Genomic DNA, 23282 nt, shown 5'->3' on the forward strand with positions numbered 1-23282 from the left:
CCCACCCCCTGTAGCTTGAGCACTTGTCGGTATCCCCCAACCCCGATAACGATTAGGCTAATGCACATTGGGAATTCCACACTCCAAGATGGCGCGGAATTTTCGGCCAGCTTGAGGTATTGCGGGCCTGCTTGTCCCTCCTCCCTGTCCACACGACGCTCGCTTGCGTCTCCTAGCAACAAACCCTTGGGACACGCCCACCCACAGCACTCGCGGTTACCGGCATTTATACAGCGCGAGAAGCACAGCGATCTACCGGCTGTCCTGCTTTACCGCCGCCGTGGGATGGGTAGGTGTTGCCCCGCCTTTGCCTAGAGCCATCAAGGTAAGGTGTAGGGGTCGGGTGTAATGAACGTCCGAATGATCGGGACAGGCCACTGCTGCTAACAATATTATTATTACCTTTTTACCAACATTGCGAGATCCACGTCTGTGATCACGCGTATGATTACGATAAATATATACATTCTACCCTTCCATTCAGGGGACTCCCCGCCGCTCAGGCCTTCCCAAGGACAGTACGTGGGGCCCGACCACCAGGGGGTTTAGGTAAGGCTTCGCCGATATTTCCCAATTTGGCGACCTCGCCATTACAGTTCTAATGAAACACGTGTGGCTTTGTTCTCTATGTAATCTCAGAATTCCTCTTTCAAATTGTTTCTTTTATACTACCGCTAAGCTGTAATAACACGATTGGGTGTCATAGCCTGGAGTATAAATACTGGTATAGATTTAACCACGGTATTCCTAGCAATCTTTCTATGGGATACATCATCACCCTCCCGCTAATCCCCTGCCCCCCCTCGCCCCGCACAGCCCCTCTCCTTTCCTTCTTACATCACCAGGTTTGGACATAATATTGTTTAACCACAGTAGATTTTTGAATACGCTTCTGCTTGTAAGATCCTGAGTGACTACATCCAGGACTGAGTTTGTCCATTTCTTCCCAATTTCTAGGGCATGGACCACCGCAGTATCACTTTCTGCCTTGATACACAGGTTGTATATGAAAGTTTCTTCAATTAGGGGGAGACTTCGCACCAACTGATGAGCAACCATAGGTCCTGCAGAATTGCCATAACTGGCATGAAACATGTCGACCACACCATAGGCGAGGGTTGAACGAGACCGCATTACCTTAACTGTTGCGCTTCGCTACCCCTCCCTTTACCAATTTTAACTAAGCAGTGAGCCACACTATTAAAATCGTTCTAATGGACTCTACTGACTTATTTTAAACTCTCACTCACGCTCACAATTGCACTTCTTAGGTCCCTCACACGCATGCACCCATTGGCCAGGAATAAAAGAACTCCACCAAAAGAGCAGCACTACGTGCTACCCGGCAGGCATTGCACCACCAGCTTGTCGTTGGAGCAGGAGGCCAATGATGACACAATACAGTTATTTGGACGGATGGCTACTGTTGTCCAGCCTTTTAATTGTGTGAGGCATCCTTATTCCGTTAAGGGTTTACTTGATTCCCTGTTGCACACTGCTATCTACCCCCGAGAGAGCGGCTTCTTCTCTTCCCTCCCCTCTCCTTAGTGAATCCACCCCTTGGGGAACTTTGTACACTTGTTGTATACTCCAATCGGGCCGCTGCCAGAACCATGGGGAAAGGATAATGGATGAATGACAAGGATAAGTCCATAAGTTGCAATGCTGCAATAGAAAAACATAAAGCATTATCATTTGGCATGAAAACTCATTAGGCATCAGCATTAACCTCAGGCAAAAACACCTGCAAATAAACCTCATAGCCGGACTTTCACCATAGGCATGGGATCAGGCAAAATCATTACTGTAGGCACAAACTGGGAATCTGAACCACCAGGAGCCTACACCTACGAGTCTAGGGTACATTTAACATGGGGGCATACTATGACAGCCTAAATCACATTGGTAGGGCATACGATCACGTGTAGCAAGGGGCAGAAACAACACTTTCAGACCTAACAGGCATCCTGTCTAGTGAGGCCCTCAAATTAACAATGCCCCCAACGATGGCGACTGTCCGGCGGGGCAGTCGTGTAGAGGCAGTCCTGGCCTGACACTGTCATTGGGGAGCCCCTTCTCTGGGACTTAAAGGTCCAGAAGGCCCCCTCGTTGCAGCTACCCTCCTTCAGGTGGGGCAGCTGTGCATGGCGCCATTGTGGCGCCCCTCGGGGCCTCTCCCAGCACCTGCAATGCTCCCAGGAGCCCACCAAAAGAGTCGTGATATTGGGGCCGGGCACCGGAAATGTGCCCCGATACACCCCCCCAACATAGACTGATTGAGTCCCCCACTCACCGGGCTCTCCTGGGCTCTGCTCTTTTCCTCGGCAGGCTGGGGAGCAGGCCCGGGGCTTCCCTTTCCAACCGGGAGCCCCGCGGTCCGTTTGCAGCACTTCTCGGAGGAGGGGGGGGAGGCGGAGTAGGCTCCCGCTCCCCTAGGGTTTCCTCCAGCCCTGTTCTTGTTGCACGGGCAATCCCCCGTCACTGGCGATCTTCTTGCTCCACTGACCGGCGGGGTAGGCTCCCACTCCGGTCGTCTTCCCCACGCGGGGCTCCCTCATCGCCACGGGGGCCCCGTCTCCTTCTGAGTTCTTCCGGCTTCCTCCCTGGCAGGGCGGGACTTCCGGGGGGACGCTCCAGCTGGCGCCAATCCCAGCGCGGCTCCCCTTACATCACAGGGAAGCCTGTGCGGGACTCCAGAGCCTCCCGGGCTGCTGCGGTGATCTTGGGCAGCTCTGCGGTTCGGGGTAGGCTCCCGCTGCAGTACCCAACTGGCAGTTACCCATGGCGCAACTAGGCCGCGGCGGTGAGTCACGGCGGCGATGAGGGGTAGACTCCCTCGTACTCTGGAGTGGACAGCGGGGTAGGCACCCGTCGCAGTCCTCACAAACAGGCAGTCTTCACACGCAGGGTAGGCACCCGTTGGCGTGACGATAAACCCGCGGGGTAGGCTCCCGCTGGGGCAAAGACGGGGCACTCTCCTTCTTCTTGCCCCCGGGCTGCGGCGGTGATTCTAGGCAGTCTGCAAGCGCGGGGTAGGCACCCGCTTTCTTTTAACTATGCATACAGCGGGGTAGGCACCTGCTGTAGTCGCACGCAGGCAATCACGTGGGATGGGCTCCCACGGCGTTGTCAGGTAAACAGTTCCTCCTGGTCACACAGTACACAGCGCCGCCTTCCCCAAGTGCCAATTTGCAGACAGGACACAGTCCCTCCAAGCACAGTGCCCACCAAGCATAGCTCTGCAGGAATCAGCTCCTCACCTCGGGCGCTGAGAATATAGTGCTGCACCCTCCAAGCGCTAGACAGCAGGCAAGCTTGAGACAGGAGATAGTGCTCTTCTTCACTGGCACTCTGATCATAGCGCTCCTCACCTCCTTCTGGCTGCAGTCAAAGGTGCGCCTCTGGCAGGTAAGCGCTCTTTTTCTCCAGGCGCTTTTCGGTGTAGCGCTCGCGTGGTGCAAGGTCGCACCAGTCTCAGGGACCTAGGATGGCACTCCTTCTTCAGGGGTCAGGTAGCAGAGCAGCAGGCACTACTGGGCAAGGTCAGCAGTCAGTGGGTACTCATCAGGACAGGGCGGTAGGCTTTCACCATCCTCCACTGTAGCGTGGAACTCCTCCTGTACAACCCTGTGGACAGCAGAGGGGTTTTAGTTGAGTGCAGAGTCCAGCACACAGGCCCAAGTGGCAGTGCCTCCTGGCAGCAGGTCCCCTCACATTCATGGCCCTGCTCTGTCTGAGCACATGGTGGCACAGCCCCCTTATTTATGCGCCCCTCACCCCACCTACCTGACAGTGCCAGAAGCTTCTAGAAGCCTCTGGGGAACTGGTTCTAACTGGCTCAGGGGGAGGAGTAGAGCACCCTGGGTGCCAGGCTTTCCCTCCAAGAGCTGGGGTGGCTGGGAAGCAAACATTTAGACTGCTAACCTACTGCAGTCAGGTGGCACCACACACAGCCATGGCATCCATTTTAAACGCAGCATGTTACCAGGGTACATTCCTACAATGGGGGGTTAAACAAGTGCGCAAACCATTGCATTACATTTACTAGGGTATCTCACACCAAACATGGCCTATACAATGTTCTACCATGGAGGAGACATCCTAAAACAGGGGGGTGAAAAGCGAAACATTTTGGGAAAATGGGCCAAGTCCAACAGGTATCCTTCTAAAATTTGGCATTGTCAGACATGCCATCTTTTTAACAGTCCCCAGATTGGTGCTTAGGGATATATGAGTATTAAAAAATTAAAAAAAAAAGTGACTTTAATCAGAAAAAATATATTCTCATTTGACTTCGTAGCATATGATGTTGACTTTCAAACAATAAGTAGCCTGATGGTGCTTCAAAAATTAGGTTATCTTGGTGAACTGCTAGTGTAAAAAGGTGAACGGGTTTTTTATTTTTAAAAAGTGCTATCACAGGAGGATACAAGCATCCTGTCAAGAGAAGTGTAAATATTGAATGATCAAGAAAAAGTGAGAAGAGAACAACTTGGCACAATATTTGTTGCGCATATATGGATAATATCACTTTAATAATATATTGCCCCACAGAACTGTTTGGAAAGGGAAACTTTATGTCATTGCTTTGAGGTTGAAGCGGAGGTTTGTCCGGTTGTCTTAGGTGGAAAGAATATTAGTCTCAGATACATACCTATTGGTTCCACTGGTTCAGCAGTTGGTGTATCTCTCACTGCACTGCATCTTTGACTTGTAACATCACCAATGGAGTATAAAACATGATCTATAACTTTTTGAGAGCCCAACACTACTCCAGTTACATGATCACAATAACTAAGACTGTTGTATGCCTCACAACCTGATGTCTGTTGCCTTTTTACTGATGTACTTTGTATTAAATAAATACATAATGTATATGGTCATAATAACAATAAAATATATCAATTTCTTACTGTTTTCCAATAAATAACAACGGGGAGGAAAAGTTGCCTCAGGCCTGTTTGTCAAAAAACCTTTAATTAACAACGGAAAATTAATTTCAATTGAATCATTTAATCATACAAAGTTGGCATAAAAAAGCAATTCAGGTATATTACGAGTCATTTCTACCCAATCCTTTATTTCTTCATATTATTTACCATAAGTTGGCAATTTCCAAGAAAATGGAAATAGTAGGTGCTCATTTCAATTAAACACCTCGTCATACATTAATTCACTTGCTGATTCAATAATTTGAACACAATTATAATACTCCTACTAAATGTGAACAGTCAGTTACATCATAGAAAACTCCAATTGGAGCAATGCACAGGCTAGATAGAATGTCTCCATCCTTTCAGCTGATGACCGCGTTGAGTGGAGATTGTGCCTCATTGGTTTGGTACTGGATATTAGTCCTGCTACCAATTCAATCTGACGGAATTTGATTCAAGTCAAACTGTATTGCTATCTGGTGTTTTTTTCTGTAGCCTATTATTCAACTTTCTAATTTGTAGCTATTTATATCCATATGCAGTGGCGGCCGGCATGATTCGGGGGGCCCAAAAAATACATTTACAACACTTAACTTGCCACCAGTCCCACCTTTGCGTCTCTGCTCCTGTTCTCGTTGTGGGACAGGAAGCCAGGCTCACCTGACCAATCACAATGCAGCAATGCCGCATTGTGACAGGTAGGCACCCAGCCTCCCCTGAACAATCATAATGCTGCAATGCAGCATTGTGATTGGGTTTGAGGAGCCTGGTGGGATGCTCAACCAGGGAATGAGAGTCTGGGCTTGTTCTCCATGCAGGAAGCCTGCACGGAGAAAGGGCAAAGTGCACATAACTGGTCTGGGAGGCCCTAGAGGTCCGACCAAACAGACATTGCGCACTTAGGATTGGGCAAACCACTCCTGACCTGCTCGGCGTTAGCAGAGCAGCCGCACTAACCTGCCTGCAAAGGAAGGAAATATAAAATGATAACTCAAAGTTATTATCATTTTATATTTCCTTTCCTTTACAGTGCTCAAAGCAGTGAGCGAACGCTCCTCCGCCACAGCCGAGGAGCTGCCACTGTCAATATGGGCCCCTGGTGAGCATTTCAGCAGAGAAGTTAATGAGTGAATGGCAACAGGGTCAGATAGACACTCTCAACTGTGGCTGTAAGCATATTATAAACCATGGTATGCACATTGTGGAGCCTAGTTTGCTTTGAGAACTGGAGTGCTCTGAACTTGAGATTTCTCATGTTATACCCACATGTAAGATCATGTAACAGTTTTGAGCTAATTCAGTCCACTGTAGAAAAACTCACTCGTAGTTTGATATATAAGTAAAGACATCTAAGGGGGGGTTCAATGATGAAATGAAGAAATATGAAGAAGATGAAAGCAATTTATTCTCGCCATTTATACGATTTATTTGGTCCAGTAACTGTGCTCTTCCCACAGACCAAAATTAATGCTTGTTAGTCCAGCTAAGGAGTGCAAAAAGTGTCACAGACTTAGATGAGATGAACTAATTTTACCGTCTGAATTAAGAAGGTAAATATTGCCCTTCTCTCTTTCATGACGAACAAAACACAGTAGGCACTTCACATTTTTTTCAGAGAGTGTCAAACTACCTTTGTTACATGGATGTTTGGAACGACTTCTATTTATGGGTACAAAAAGGACAGAAAACCAATAAATGAATCAGCTGGCAAAGTTCCAGGATGTGCATGCACATTACATATAGCATATACGTATTCTCATATTATTTGTATATAATTGGATAATGCCCATTTAATATAAGATACACACATTTTAACAGAAATCTCAAAATACACAATATTTTTGTTTGTCATGCATGCATCGTTCACATGTTTGGGAAGAAAAATCAAAGGTCAATATGATACATACAATTGTATACTACATTTTACATTTAACTGGGGGGACAAATATTTACTGTACATACTTATACATATGACTGTACATTATTGCTTTTTTGTTTTGCATCCTTTTTCATTTTCACACCCTAACAAGCCTCTCTTGAAAATGTAACACCTGATAATGGGGATGACAATGAATTACACAATTCATAGGCATTACACCTTTGTTGTATGCGGTGTGCCATAGTCTTCAAAGTGAATCCCCTTTGATGTTGTAATTTTCATGACTGCTCCATTTAAACCATCGTCTTCTATGAGATTCATCAAGCCTTCGGCAATAATTGAGGGCCTAGAGAAAAAAGCACAAAGGTAAGTCATTTGTCATATTGGTTCCGGTACACAACATAAAAACGATGTAGAAAGCAAAGCAACATATCGTGGCACTCAGGCTTAAATAAAAGGCAATGTTTAAAGTTTTTCAGCTGTGCATACGTACACAGTAGAAAGTCACAAAAACACAATAAAACTCCACAAAGAATTTTAAAATGAAGAGAAAAGTTTTATGAGGAAAGTAAGTAAAAATAGGACCAAACAGCACAAAGCACCAATGTTGGTCAATGAATGTGGTAGACCGGGAACTATAGAAGATTTAAAGCAAACTGCAATAGAGCCCTGAACTGATACAACATGTGGATTGGTCCCAATAATAGTCTGGAACTCAAAAGGTTTCTATTTCAACATACAAATAGATTTGGGCATTTCTTGTTCAATTAAATTCTCCCTGATCGGGCTACTGCTGAAATTGTAGGTACCACTATGGAACTGAAGGTCAGATACAAGTTTCAGTGAAGAATGGGTCTCTGCAATTTTTTGGGAGGTGCTGGATTGATGCTGGAATGCAATCTAATGCCATAGAACAGACACTCTAGTCCTTTTTTCTTCAGGGCACCCTGCAGCTCTTGAGTTTCCAAACTCTATTCTGACGCTCAAACAACCACAGGAGTACACACTAAGGCCTCAGGGCATGGCACTTAGAGATACTCATGGTAATAGGCTGACACCAACAGCAGAATCCAGTACAGGTCCTGTTGCCACTGGTCAGCTAGGCATTTCCAGGGAAAGCACTCTTATAGTGTGTGCCCTTATGGCCACACAGGAGGTCATTTTATTCAAGAAAGTTGGACAAGGCTGTTCCTCGGGTGGAAAGGAGGGAGGGGAGTGGGGTGCACTGGTCAAGGGAGAAAGTGGTGGTTAAAGGGTGTTAACCTCCCACTGGGTATCCATTGTGTTGGATATGTTTGCCTCACACACCCTTGCAGGTGTCATGCTTCATCATAGGCGTTGCTCCTCGTCGGGTAGGCGGTGCAATTCCCAACGGGCTCACCTCAAAGAGGGGCTCTTTGGCGGAGATCTTTTGAATCCAACTGCCTATTGGTGAAGTGTGGGTATGGGGCCAGAGGGATTGTAGACTTGATTGTGAGTTAAAATGCAGCGTAGGGTACCTGAGACTACTTTATTCCGGTGGTCCCTCGTTACAATTAAAAGGTGCAACTAGACTAGACTATCTGGAAAGTAATGTTTCCTTGTTCTAGACTAGACTAGGATATAAAAAGAGACAGTCGACATGTTTCTCGCTATGTGCATTGACTTGCGATTCGTCAGGACCTATGTGGTGTTGTCTACAAAAAGAATATTATTTAAGTCAACTAAGAAGGCTCATACATTAAATTATGGGAAGAGCTTTTACCTCAATTGTGTTGTTCCTTGCCTAAAAGTCAAGAGTTATCCGCCCCATCAATACTCGGCGGGTTGTACAGTGTGAAAGGTGCCCCTAGATTTGAGGCTTGGGCTCTCCGCGTAGCAGGCTTTTGTCCTACCCTTCGTCCGCCGAGATCGGGCTGGTGATAATAGGACCAAACAGCACAAAGCACCAATGTTGGTCAATGAATGTGGTAGACCGGGAACTATAGAAGATTTAAAGCAAACTGCAATAGAGCCCTGAACTGATACAACATGTGGATTGGTCCCAATGATAGTCTGGAACTCAAAAGGTTTCTATTTCAACATACAATAGATTTGGGCATTTCTTGTTCAATTAAATTCTCCCTGATCGGGCTACTGCTGAAATTGTAGGTACCACTATGGAACTGAAGGTCAGATACAAGTTTCAGTGAAGAATGGGTCTCTGCAATTTTTTGGGAGGTGCTGGATTGATGCTGGAATGCAATCTAATGCCATAGAACAGACACTCTAGTCCTTTTTTCTTCAGGGCACCCTGCAGCTCTTGAGTTTCCAAACTCTATTCTGACGCTCAAACAACCACAGGAGTACACACTAAGGCCTCAGGGCATGGCACTTAGAGATACTCATGGTAATAGGCTGACACCAACAGCAGAATCCAGTACAGGTCCTGTTGCCACTGGTCAGCTAGGCATTTCCAGGGAAAGCACTCTTATAGCGTGTGCCCTTATGGCCACACAGGAGGTCAGCCAACTGACCATGACGTCCAATTTTGTGTTATAGGTACAACACGGAGCAGAAGGCCCAGTCCTGCTTTGAACTTCTGCAGATCCAGCAAGTGTTCTGAAGAGGGTTCCTGGGGATACCATATTTACTCCTGGCACCAGCTAGTGATTAGGGGTAACTCCTGGGCGCTCCCCAACCAATGTTAGTAAATGTCCCAAGGGCTACCCTAGTCACTTTTTTCAGTAGTTCATGTTTGCCTTACTGCACACAATCCCACTGTGCCCCTGAATCTTAAAATTCAAGATGGTGAAACCCTCCTCCCCTTGTGCAGATCCTGTGTACCCACCTAGGGATGTGACTTGGGTAATGTGCTGTCCCCTTCTCTGTTGTGGCTCAAAACCGGTTCTGGGGGTAGCTTTCTTCACATCAGGTTTGATGCCAGCCTGACCAGGTGGATAAAAACTTTGGCTTTTCCAGATGTCCCCGAATATTTACTTGTGACATGGCTGGCCCTTTTGCTGTAAAATTAATTATTGGGCACACTGCAATACTCTAGGCACTCAATAGCAGTGTCCTAGTGCTAGTGTTCAAGATCACCAGCAGGTGAAGCCCCAAAACTGAACAATTGTGGGTGACCACCCAGAATGTAGTAACTTTGCAACAGTTCTGGAAAAAGGAATGGTTCAAAGTGGCAACCCTTCAGTATATATTGTCTCAAACGTTCAGTGTCAGGAATGTCTATTCTCATTGAATTTGACGGACTCCTATTATAACATACAGATATGTCCACATCGCAGACTGTGTTAAAGATTCAAAATTGGAATACAGAATATTGAATTAACAGTGATCCTTTTTGGGATGGTTTCCTGTACAAGAGACTATAGCAAAACAGTGGTAGTAGCTTTTTACTGTGAAGGCATACATATCTGTCAGTGCTTAAATGACTGGCTTCTGGAGGGAAGTTTCCTGGAAGCTCCACAGTAGAGACTGCATTACCACCCCTACTAAACAGTCTTGTTATCTATGTTAAACCAAATAAATCTGCCTTTTTTCCTGCATATATTTACCCCTCTTGTAGGTTGCACATATTCCCATACCACCCACATTCAAGAGATGATTGCAATATTTTCCCACTCGCACATGAAACTGTGCAAGCTGTTTTGAGGCTGCTGGGTCTGATTGATTTTTTTTTAAATTATTATATTTGGATATTTACCTGTTAACATATACGGTGAGCCCCATCCGTTTACTTCTATTTATACATTATGTGTTAACAATACTTATCACAGCTTAGCATCCCTATGTATAGTAAAATGAGAAAAATGTAAACCAATCTTAATATTAGTCTTCTCCCCCCCACCCAGTATCCGTCATTACTGAATAATTGCTTTTCTTCACTATGCTTCATCCCGATTCATTTTTTTACTTATTCAAATCAAATCAAATCAAATCAAATCAAAGACATTTATATAGCGCACTACTTACCCGTGGGGTCTCAAGGCGCTTGGGGGGGGGGGGTGCCGTTACTGCTCGAACAGCCAGGTCTTGAGCTTCTTCCTGAAGGAGAGGTGGTCTTGGGTCAGGCGCAGGTCGGGAGGGAGGGAGTTCCAGGTCTTGGCGGCCAGGTAGGAGAAGGACCTTCCTCCTGTTGTCGCTCTTCGGATGCGGGGGACGGCGGCGAGGGCGTGGCTGGCTGATCGGAGGTGGCGTTTGGGAGCATAGAAGTTGATTCGGCTGTTGAGGTAGCTCGGGCCTTGATCGTGAAGGGCTTTGTGTGCGTGGGTGAGGAGGCGGAAGGTGATTCTTTTGTTGACGGGGAGCCAATGCAGGTCTCTCAGATGTCCGGAGATGTGGCTGTTTCGTGGGATGTCGAGGATGAGTCTGGCTGAGGCGTTCTGGATCCGCTGGAGTCTCTTCTGGAGCTTGGCGGTGGTACCGGCGTAGAGGGCGTTGCCGTAGTCCAGTCGGCTGGTGACGAGGGCCTGGGTGACGGTTTTCCTGGTCTCGGTGGGGATCCACCAGAAGATCTTCCGAAGCATGCGTAGGATGTTGAAGCACGACGAGGAGACGGCGTTGACTTGTCTGGTCATGGAGAGGGAGGAGTCCAGGATGAAGCCCAGGTTGCGTGCGTGGTCCGTCGGTTTGGGTGCGGAGCCTAGGGCGGGGGGCCACCAGGCGTCGTCCCAGGCGGAGGGTGAGGAGCCCAGGATGAGGACCTCCGTCTTGTCTGAGTTCAGTTTCAGACGGCTGGTCGTCATCCACTCGGCTACATCTTTCATCCCTTCGTGCAGATTGGCTCTGGCGGCGGCGGGGTCGTTGGTCAGGGAGAGGATCAGCTGGGTGTCGTCGGCGTAGGAGATTATGTTGAGGTTGTGTTGGCGTGCGATGGCCGCGAGGGGGCTCATGTAGACGTTGAAGAGGGTGGGGCTCAGCGAGGATCCTTGAGGGACGCCGCAGATGACTTCGGTGGCCTCTGACTTGTACGGTGGAAGGCGGACTCTCTGTGTTCTTCCGTCGAGGAAGGAGATGATCCACTCCAGTGCTTTCTCCTGGATTCCGACGTTGCTGAGGCGCTGCACTAGGGTGCGGTGGCAGACAGTGTCGAAAGCCGCGGAGAGGTCTAGGAGGATGAGGGCCGCTGTCTCTCCGTTGTCCATCAGGGCTCGGATGTCGTCGGTGGCAGCGATGAGGGCGGTCTCGGTGCTGTGGTTAGCACAAGAATCCCCCCACAATGTCTTCAAATTTGATTGCTTGATCATTTAACTTGTACAGTGTATTCTCATGACTCACCATAATTACCAATTTAGCCAGGAGTTCCTTTGTTGGTACCCTGTGTTTTCCAGTAACTCAATATTTTATTTCTTGCCAGTGATGTCACAAATTATCTTTGTCATTTGTATGTGATCAAAGAGATTCCATAGAAGTGACAAGTAATGTAATTTATGCTCTAAATGGCTCTGTGATTCCCACCTAGTTGTTTGTGTCCTATACACTAGAATAGTATTGTTAGAGTCTAAGACATTCCCATACTATGTGCACTGTATCACAGTATGTGTATGGCATCTTGACCAAAGATATATGTGAGCTGTTTGTAATGTGTGTGGTGACCAACTAACTCTATTTTAATCTTGTTTCCCTTAAATCCTTAAAATGTAGCTTGTTGATTTCTTCCAATCCCCGCCCGTTTTAAACTAATTAAGTTCTACATCTTAAATAGAATATATCTCACTCCCGGCAGGAGTCATAGGTGTTATCATGCAACAAGAGTGGTGTGCCTGAGGTGCTGGTAGGTGGTCAGCAGAGTTCTTGCATATATTCTGGGCACTCTTCGCCAATGCACTTTACTCTGTAACACTCAACTCTATGCCCCTGCACTATACATATAACCACTGCATGCCACTCTGATCTACTGTGCACCACTGCACTCTGCACCACTTTACTCTACACCATTACACTCTATGCCATTCCACGCAACTGCACTTTACCCTGCACCACCCCACTCAATGCCACTTTACTCTGAAACAATCTACTCTACAGCACTGCACTCAATGTCAATCTATTCCACTCTGTACCACTCCAGTCTGTTCCACTGCACTGTATGCCACTCTACTCTTAACCACTTCACTCTGTGCCACTGCACAACTGCACTTGGTCACTGCACTCTACGCCACTGCACCATACTCTGCATCACTGATCTCCATACCACTCTACTCCACTCTATGCCACTCTACTCTGAACCACTGCACTCTTCTCCACTGCACTCTATCACTGCACTCTATGCAACAGCACTATACTTTGCATCACTGTTCTCTGCGTTACTGCTCTTTATGCCACTCTACTCCACTCTACACCACTAGTCTACACTCTACACGACCACACTCTACTCTACAATACTGCACTCTCTCCCGTAGAGTTCTATGCCACTCTACTTTGCACTACTCCACTCTACACTTCTCCACTCTATGCTTCTCCACTCTATGCCACCACATTCTATGCCAGTGTACTCAACGGCACTATACTCTACTCTGCACCACTCTGTGCTACTCTAATTCTGAGTGTCTATTTGGGCTAGGGTTCTGATTGGCTAGCAGAGCTAGGGGTTCTTATTAGACCTGGAGATTAGTGCTTTGGCTTTGACTGGCTGTTAGGCCTAGGGCTGTGATTGGTTAATAGGGCTAGGTCTCCCATTGGCTCTAGGGTTTAGGGTTAGGATTCTGATTGGCTAGGGTTGAGGCTAGATTCCATTGGCCAATAGTTCAATTTTAAGCATAGAGCTCAGGGCAGTTGCCTGTTTGGGCTGGGCGGAGTAGACAAGGGCAGTTTCCTTTTTGGGCGTGTTGAGGTTGGGCCAAGGGCCACAGGTGCTTTCTAATTTTCACTTACAAGCTACCATCTTACGCCCTCCACATCCGCCAACATCCACACACCATATCAGCAAAGGCATTCTACTCATGCACCACAATTCAATTAATCAATCAGCCACCACACACATACCTCATACAGATTTCAAAGTTTATTGAACCACTACAAAACGCCACAAACCACACCTGCACACACTCCTACCCCTACTACAACACTATAGCACGTGCACACTCCCACCAACACATCCACACATCACCAACACAACACAAAGACACATTATACATAACTTTAATGATCCAGACACACACTCCCTGTTCAAACAAAGCACCAGCTCTATCCTCTGCTTGCTTCTAACAGATCCCATTTTATCATGACAAAACCTATACTCCGCCTTCCATCACACCATCTACCAACACCCGCCTCCTCTTTTTCCCAATTACACACAACCGTACAATCCTTACACGCCACTCCGCCACTCCGCCATACACTTTATCTATGCCAGTTATCAAATCTAACACAAACACTCATAACTCTTGGTCATCCCCTATTACATACCACATACTCGTCTCCAAAAGACATCACTACCCCTGTACTTTTCAAATACCACTCACTAGCAATACTGCACATACACATCTTTCACAGAAAACCACTACATCAATATTTCCTCTCACTATGCCACAAAAACAAAATACACACATCTCAATATGTTATATTCCTTACACATATATTCCTTTACTATGTAATCATGTATCAATCTATTTATTATTTTAGTCATATTGTACAAGAAAAAATGCTCTCTTGAAAGCTTTACTCTGTCCTACCATCACTCTACACCTCTATCAATTTATCCTCTATCTTCACTCCTCATCCGAAATCTTTTCTACTCTTATGATCTCCAAAATAACCCTTCCTCCTCTACACCACCTGGCTCACCCCAAAAATCAGTTTACTCCTTTGATCTCCCAATCATCTCGATTAATTGTCCCTCATGTTTCTCCTCCGACTCATCCCAAACCTAGTGTTTCTACTCTGATTCTTTCTCCTTAATCTCTTTCTACAGGCTCTTCCCTCCTCCATCTCTCCTTTACTCAGTACAGACCTTAACTTACTACTATGATCTCCCAATTAACACTTCTGGTTTTCTTTTCACTTCCATCCTTCCATTAGTCTATTCCATTCAACTAACAGACTCACATGTCCTCCGCTCAAATGAACTCATACCTCCTTATCCTAATACTATACTCATATTTCTCTATACTAATCCATCACTAATCCTTTTGGGTTCCATAGTAGCATGCTACTTGCCGAAAAAGCAAATCAACACCTTGTCTGGGGTAATAAGCGCTAAATAAATACAATTACAATTACATGAATTTACATCTAACTCTTGATTTATGGAGGCACATAGTGATACCACCAACATGAGAAAAGCACATAGTTAATCACTTGCAAAACAAAGAAACACAGAGTGCAAACACATGATGAGGAAAGAGTAGGCAGGCTAGGAAGGTTACCAGTTGTGGGAAAGACCCCATTGGAAAAAGGAAGAGCTAGAGACATGACAGAACAATCCCTTTCCGCATGAACGAGATATGAGAATCTATGCAAACATGATGATTTGCTATTTAACAGCATGGATAGAGCAAAGGTGTTAACACAGACCCTTGAAAGTACTTCTTGCTCAACAAATGAAAGAAGTATAGAGAGAGCAAACAATAAGGGAACTTATAGTACAGACAATCTAGAGACCCTTTCTTTTACAAAAGTGGATAACTTCACCTTCTTTTGGCCGAACACTCGTTTTTTCCAGTGTTCATTATAGACATGTATGAAACAGCATTACTGTTCACAAAATAAATTATGATGTCACATTTGTAACATCTTCCCTTTTTATAACCTTCATAGATGGCAACACCTCTCTTGCGAGACCAGTAAACCCAAACGGCCTCCACTAAACATATTGGGGCCTAAGCACAAACTACATTTTCTAATGTGTAACGTAGTACTACAGTAGTATCACTCATATTATACATAATGGTATTCCCAAACCTGTAGATAGAGGCCTCCACATATCCTGTTTTTTCTGAACGTTGGTTTCCACAATGTGTGGAGAGATCTCTGCACATGTGAGTATACATTGTTATAGTTAATGTGAACGAGACCATGATGGATGGCTGGAAAATGGGGTGTACTTACTACTAAATGGAGGTGTTAGGGGAAAATTGAGGAGGGGTTTTGAAAGGGACCACCAAATACAAACACACCTACAAAAAGTTATTACTATTGCTATTCACTAACTACTATTCTAAGGTTAACAAAGGACTAAGGTGTCAAAACAGGCTTAAATATACACTAGTTTTTAATTAATTTACATTTAAATTGTACATTAAAATATTTTTTACCCTTCTTTAAAGAATAGTGGATTTTTATCATTTTCATTCTACTTGCCCAAAGGAAAATCTGTTCCATGGTAGTGGAAATCCCTACCTACGTGTTCAACACTCTAGTATTAACTTTACACTGGTCCTGTGGTAGAAGGCTCCACACCCCGACTTGAGAGGGTGAAGACAACATGTAAGTCAATGCCTAGGTGGAAATGATGAATAGCAAAAAAGTGTGAAGTTACCACTAAGAGTAGCAGTAAATAAATATGTGAGCAAAAATAGACAGGTATATAGGCCTCATTCTCATGTTCTCCTGAAATCACAAGGATACGCACTTGCAGTGAAATCATGTTCATTCTAGATCGTCCCTCACACGTCAAACAATGTAGACTCAATTCCACTAGCAAAATAACCCGTTTTTTGACTATTCAGCTAATGAATGTGAAGACAATGTGTCACAGAGATATTCAATATGGTAAGTAGTGTTATGGCACCGATGCAAGTATCTTACTTCTGTCATTGGCTGTTTTTAGCACAAGAAAGACAGGAACCCCAGTTCAATTCAAGGGTACAAATTATCCAATAATCATTAATAACTCTTTACCTATTGAAATATAAATTATAGCACTGAATCCACAAATTAACAGTCATAGTTTGTCTCCCACATTATGTGCTCCGTTAGCACAGGTAAGACAGTACCTGCAAATCTCCTATGATCTCCCAATTAACACTTCTGGTTTTCTTTTCACTTCCATCCTTCCATTAGTCTATTCAATCCAACTAACAGACTCACATGTCCTCCGCTCAAATGAACTCATACCTCCTTATCCTAATACTATACTCATATTTCTCTATACTAATCCATCACTAATCCTTTTGGGTTCCATAGTAGCATGCTACTTGCCGAAAAAGCAAATCAACACCTTGTCTGGGGTAATAAGCGCTAAATAAATACAATTACAATTACATGAATTTACATCTAACTCTTGATTTATGGCGGCACATAGTGATACCACCAACATGAGAAAAGCACATAGTTAATCACTTGCAAAACAAAGAAACACAGAGTGCAAACACATGATGAGGAAAGAGTAGGCAGGCTAGGAAGGTTACCAGTTGTGGGAAAGACCCCATTGGAAAAAGGAAGAGCTAGAGACATGACAGAACAATCCCTTTCCGCATGAACGAGATATGAGAATCTATGCAAACATGATGATTTGCTATTTAACAGCATGGATAGAGCAAATGTGTTAACACAGACCCTTGAAAGTACTTCTTGCTCAACAAATGAAAGAAGTATAGAGAGAGCAAACAATAAGGGAACTTATAGTACAGACAATCTAGAGACCCTTTCTTTTACAAAAGTGGATAACTTCACCTTCTTTTGGCCGAACACTCGTTTTTTCCAGTGTTCATTATAGACATGTATGAAACAGCATTACTATTCACAAAATAAATTATGATGTCACATTTGTAACATCTTCCCTCTTTATAACCTTCATAGATGGCAACACCTCTCTTGCGAGACCAGTAAACCCAAACGGCCTCCACTAAACATATTGGGGCCTAAGCACAAACTACATTTTCTAATGTGTAACGTAGTACTACAGTAGTATTACTCATATTATACATAATGGTATTCCCAAACCTGTAGATAGAGGCCTCCACATATCCTGTTTTTTCTGAACGTTGGTTTCCACAATGTGTGGAGAGATCTCTGCACATGTGAGTATACATTGTTATAGTTAATGTGAACGAGACCATGATGGATGGCTGGAAAATGGGGTATACTTACTACTAAATGGAGGTGTTAGGGGAAAATTGAGGAGGGGTTTTGAAAGGGACCACCAAATACAAACACACCTACAAAAAGGTATTACTATTGCTATTCACTAGCTACTATTCTAAGGTTAACAAAGGACTAAGGTGTCAAAACAGGCTTAAATATACACTAGTTTTTAATTAATTTACATTTAAATTGTACATTAAAATATTTTTTACCCTTCTTTAAAGAATACTGGATTTTTATCATTTTCATTCTACTTGCCCAAAGGAAAATCTGTTCCATGGTAGTGGAAATCCCTACCTACGTGTTCAACACTCTAGTATTAACTTTACACTGGTCCTGTGGTAGAAGGCTCCACACCCCGACTTGAGAGGGTGAAGACAACATGTAAGTCAATGCCTAGGTGGAAATCTGGAAATGATGAATAGCAAAAAAGTGTGAAGTTACCACTAAGAGTAGCAGTAAATAAATATGTGAGCAAAAATAGACAGGTATATAGGCCTCATTCTCATGTTCTCCTGAAATCACAAGGATACGCACTTGCAGTGAAATCATGTTCATTCTAGATCGTCCCTCACACGTCAAACAATGTAGACTCAATTCCACTAGCAAAATAACCCGTTTATTGACTATTCAGCTAATGAATGTGAAGACAATGTGTCACAGAGATATTCAATATGGTAAGTAGTGTTATGGCACCGATGCAAGTATCTTACTTCTGTCATTGGCTGTTTTCAGCACAAGAAAGACAGGAACCCCAGTTCAATTCAAGGGTACAAATTATCCAATAATCATTAATAACTCTTTACCTATTGAAATATAAATTATAGCACTGAATCCACAAATTAACAGTCATAGTTTGTCTCCCACATTATGTGCTCCGTTAGCACAGGTAAGACAGTACCTGCAAATCGCAAGTTTAACTCTGCACACGCATTTGCTAATATTTTAATTGTTTAGAAGAGGACAAGTTCCGATCTCTACCATTTAACAGCTACAATCAATCAGTCTCCCCACTTCTCTCAAGTAAAACCTTATGGAACATGTGTGAGAATTAGTTAATCCATTACATACATAACACTTGTTCCAATTTAGAACATCTATTTAATCTTTTGTTGGCATTGCTGTCCAAGGGCTAACGATCACTTACAAGCTAAGGTTATTGAAGATTGTGTGGATGAAAGGGGTTAACTGCTTTAATTTTCACTTATCCGGATTGACATTTTATTTCTTCTAGTTACCTTTTCCAATTGTGGCAAAGTTATTGCTGAAGAAGTTTCTTACAAAAGATTTGTTTGCAGATTTCGTCCTCTAACAAAATGTTATCTTTGTCTGTTTTTTTAATCCGTTTCTTTTTTCCAAGTTTATAAATTGGTGTAGTTGCTGATGTTTTGAAAGTTTTTTGAAGTTGTTAAAAGCCACTTCGGACATTTTGCACACTCTTTCACTCTACAAACGCTGAGCAAATCCACTATGCTGAGCACTTTCTGCTTTTATGGCATATTTGTTGCATGTTGGCTGTTGCAGAGCTACTTGTCTAACATTGGAGTGGCCCGGAATAGATCGTCATACTTTGTATTTTCTAGAGTCACATTTGTTTAGGTTATTCTTGGTGCTGGACACAGAGGAATCAGTATTCATCCTTTACACATAAAAGGTTTGTTTCACTGTTGCGAGCCACAAATGTACAGTGAAGAAATGCTACAAAAAGCATGCTATTCCATATGTCATCAACCATGATCTTCGATCCTGTGTGACAGCTGCGCAGGCCCTTCTCATGTGGCAACCTGAGTGAAGGCTCTCAAGTGCTGCTTTTTGCAGCTATGGATTGATACACAAAGCCTTGCAATTACTTCCTCCAGGAGCGCATCTTCCTTTAATGTGTGCTACAGTCCTCAAATGAGAGATTGAGGCTGCCAGTGCTTAGAAAAAACAAATTCCTTTTCAAGTCAAGCCTCCCAAACAGTTGTATGGCTCCAAAAGACAGATTGTGACTTACGAATAACTTACAGGGGCTTACGGACGGCCAATTGCTTACCATTGTTTGACTTTATTGTCACTCTCATTTGCTTGCTTCTTCATTTTTTTACTTAATCCATCCATGAGAGTGATGTGTCGATGTGTATTTCAGCTCTCTTCTTCGTGTGGCTCTCCTGTTCATCAAACACCCACCCCACACTCGCTGTTACTGTCTCTCTTGTATTGGAAGCTCTCTCTAATGTTTCTCCCCCACCACACTCCCTCTCTCCTGTTAGCTCCATGTTCCTTTCTTTCTTGTGGGCCTCTATCCACACTTCCTGTTGCTTTCCCATACCCACCATCTTGTTTTTAAAAATATTTTCTTTTGAATTTATCTACTTTTTTGGGGGAGGACCAGGCGGCAAATTGTTGCTGGACTTACTGCCTTTAGAAAAGCAATGTCATGCCACTTACAATTCATTTTTGTATTATCTGGTCCATAGCAGGCCCCTGAACCAGCTCCCCTCTGCTGTTGCCAGCTCGTGCTTCCTGCTCGAGCACCATTGTGCTAATACTGTGATCCACTGTATTATCATCTTTGTTTCTTTCCTTCTCCTAACACTTCCTTTGTCCAGTGCTTTCCTCCCCCTAACACTGTTTCTCCCCCTCATAATTTTCGTTTTCTCCCTCCTTGCTTTTTCCAGTGCTTTCTCCCTCTTAACATTGTTTTTCTCCCACTTATAATCTTAGTTTCTTTCCTCCTCCTAACATTCGCTTTTTCGAGTGCTTTCCTCCTCTGAACATTGTCTCCCGCTCATAATCGTTCCCATTAGCAGGTCCCTGGGCCAGCTCCCCACTGCCAGCTCATGCTCCCATCTCAAGCACCGTTGTGTTAATACTGTGATCTAATGTATCATCATCTTCATTTCTTTCCCTCTCCTAACACTTGCTTTTCAAGTGCTTTCCTCCTCCTAACATTGTTTTCTAACGCCTCATAAACTTTGTTTTATCCTCACCCTAGCACTTGCATTTTCCAATGCTTTTCTCCTCCTAACATTGTTTTCTCCCTCTTTCCCTACAAATCCTTTGCCTTCTTTCTTCCTACTTGTTTCCCGCCTTCAACAACATCTCTCCCTCCCATTTCTACCTTTGCGGACCCCACCCAGCAATCCTGCCTGGGCTCCGTCAATCATCCCCTTTGGTATCGCTTTGGGCACCAAAGGCAAGCCTGTCTGTGCCCGCGCCCACCCTGGACCACACCTAGCGCCAGGAACGGCAGGCGCCAGGAACCCTGGATCCCCACCCACCCATAGCTACACCAGCGCCTGGATGAGAGTGCTGAAACCCGGACCATGCAACAACAGCTGCAGCTGTGTATTCCTCATGCTTAATGGTAGGACCATTCTCCTTCCAAAACTGTCTTTTCTCTTGCAATACCAGAGTACCCACCCAAGCTCCCACCGTCTCGACAGCCACCCACACCCCAACTTGACCGAGACAACACTTCTGCATCCTGGTCTATTACCTCTCTCACCCCAATGTCAACTTTCTAACCGAGACTTAGTTCAACCTGACATCCACAACATTGCCGTGGCAAATCCCAAAGGCTACAAGATAGTACACTGGTACCACATCAACATAGGCAGAGGTGGGATAGCCATCATCCACAAAGACTCCTTCCACTGTACAGCTGCCACAGACGACACCACCTCAACTTCCTACTCCAAAGAGACACCAAATCAACCATCAGTTGCACCCTCGCCTACAGACCTCCAGGACCACTTCTTAACTTATGCAACACCATCACACCCCACTGGCCATCAGAACTGAGAACTCCATCTTTCTAGGAGACCTTAATTTTCACCTCAACGAACCTTTGACACCAACACAGCCAAGCTCCTCGAAAGCATGACCAATCTCGGTCTCCCCCAACTAATTAGCGACTCCACACACATCGCCGGACACACACCCAACCCCATTTTTACAGCCAGCATTATAGTCAGGTACAGCATGTCATTGAAATCACATGGTCAGACCACTCAATCGTCCACTTCACCATAAGCGCAGCCCCCCATCTCCTCCACCATTCACCACTCACAGGAGCTGGTACAGGATACCCGAAAGTCAATGGACCAATGCCCTCAACTCTTCCCTCCCCAACACCACTCCCAACCTCTAAGAGGCTGTCAAGAACTTGAACATCTGGATAACCATTTGAGCCAACAAAATCTCCCCATCAAGCCTATAAAAGCAAGGAGACACATGAAGCATACCAGCTGGTACACCACAGAACTGAGAACCACCAATCACAATTGTAAATGACTAGAAAGGATCTGGTGCTCCAGCACGAAGTTATCTGACAGCACCACCTTTGAACTAGCACTTACTAACTACCAACATCACCTGAAAGTTACTACAAGGACCACCCTGGCTCACCACCTTGAAGCCAGCTCCAACCACAGCCAATATCTCTTCAGCATCACCAGCCCGTCAGCAACCAAAAACATACTCACCCCCTCTCAAATTCTCTGCTACACCCTATCAGACATGTTCCACAACAAGATCTCCACCACCTACAAACACTTCAATCCCCAACCCTCTACCACCAGCATCCTCAGCCTTCTTGACCACACTCTCTCCGACCCCATCTTCTGATCACCACTTAGTACCTATTCACCATGCAGAGCACCACTGCCATCAGGCTCTCTGCCACTCAGGAGCATCAAGGGACCCCTGTCCCCACCACATGCTTAACATGGGAAACGAAAATATAAGCAACAAGCACACCGCCATCTTCGACGCATCCGTCTCATCAGCCACCTTCCCTGAAGAATGGACAGATGTCGAAGTCAAACCACACCTCAAAAAAACATTCGCCGACCCCAACAACCTTAAAAGCTACAGGCCCATCTCAACTCTCCTGTCTCACCCCAAGATCCTGGAAAAGGCCATTACCACCAACTCACAGACTTCTTAAAGAACAATCACCTGTTGGACCCATCCCAATCTGAATTCGGCTCAAACCACAGCACAGAGACCACCCTAATCACAACCACCAATTACATTAGAACTCTCCTAGACCTGGGAGAAACTGCTGCTCTCATCCTCCTCGACCTCTAAGGAGCTTTCGACACCGTGTCCCACCACACCCTGATAAAGAGGCTCCACAACAAGGCTATAAATGCAGAGGCCCTCAAATGGATCTCTTCCTTCCTAATCGGAAGAACCCAGAGAGTCCTCTTCCTACCCTACACCCAGGGTCCCAAGAAAATCCTCTGCAGCGTCCCAAAAGGATTATTCCTCAGCCTCACCCTTTTCAACATCTACATCCCTCCCTGGTCAACATCACCAAGACCTATGGATTAAACATCATATCTTATGCAGACAACACCCAGCTTATCCTCTCGTTTTCCGTAAGCATCACCACTTTCGATCTATGCATGACCAGCGTGACTCACTGGATGCAATGCAACTGTCTCAAACTTACCACTGACAAAAAGGAGGTACTAATCTTC

The 23282-nt window shown here is 44.9% G+C and overlaps 1 protein-coding gene across 1 annotated transcript in view; it reads right to left on the minus strand.

Moving 5' to 3' along the window:
* Positions 1-4958: 4958 nt before the first annotated feature.
* HPGD (15-hydroxyprostaglandin dehydrogenase) overlaps positions 4959-23282 on the minus strand; it is a 287216-nt gene continuing 268892 nt past the window's right edge. Inside the window, exon 7 of the mRNA XM_078677081.1 lies at positions 4959-7159. Coding sequence (XP_078533207.1) covers positions 7027-7159 — 133 coding nt within the window. The 3' untranslated portion in view covers positions 4959-7026. The remainder of the gene's footprint in view (positions 7160-23282) is intronic.

The sequence above is a fragment of the Lissotriton helveticus genome, chromosome 2_1, assembly GCF_964261635.1.
Source record: "Lissotriton helveticus chromosome 2_1, aLisHel1.1, whole genome shotgun sequence".
Lineage (NCBI taxonomy): Eukaryota > Metazoa > Chordata > Amphibia > Caudata > Salamandridae > Lissotriton > Lissotriton helveticus.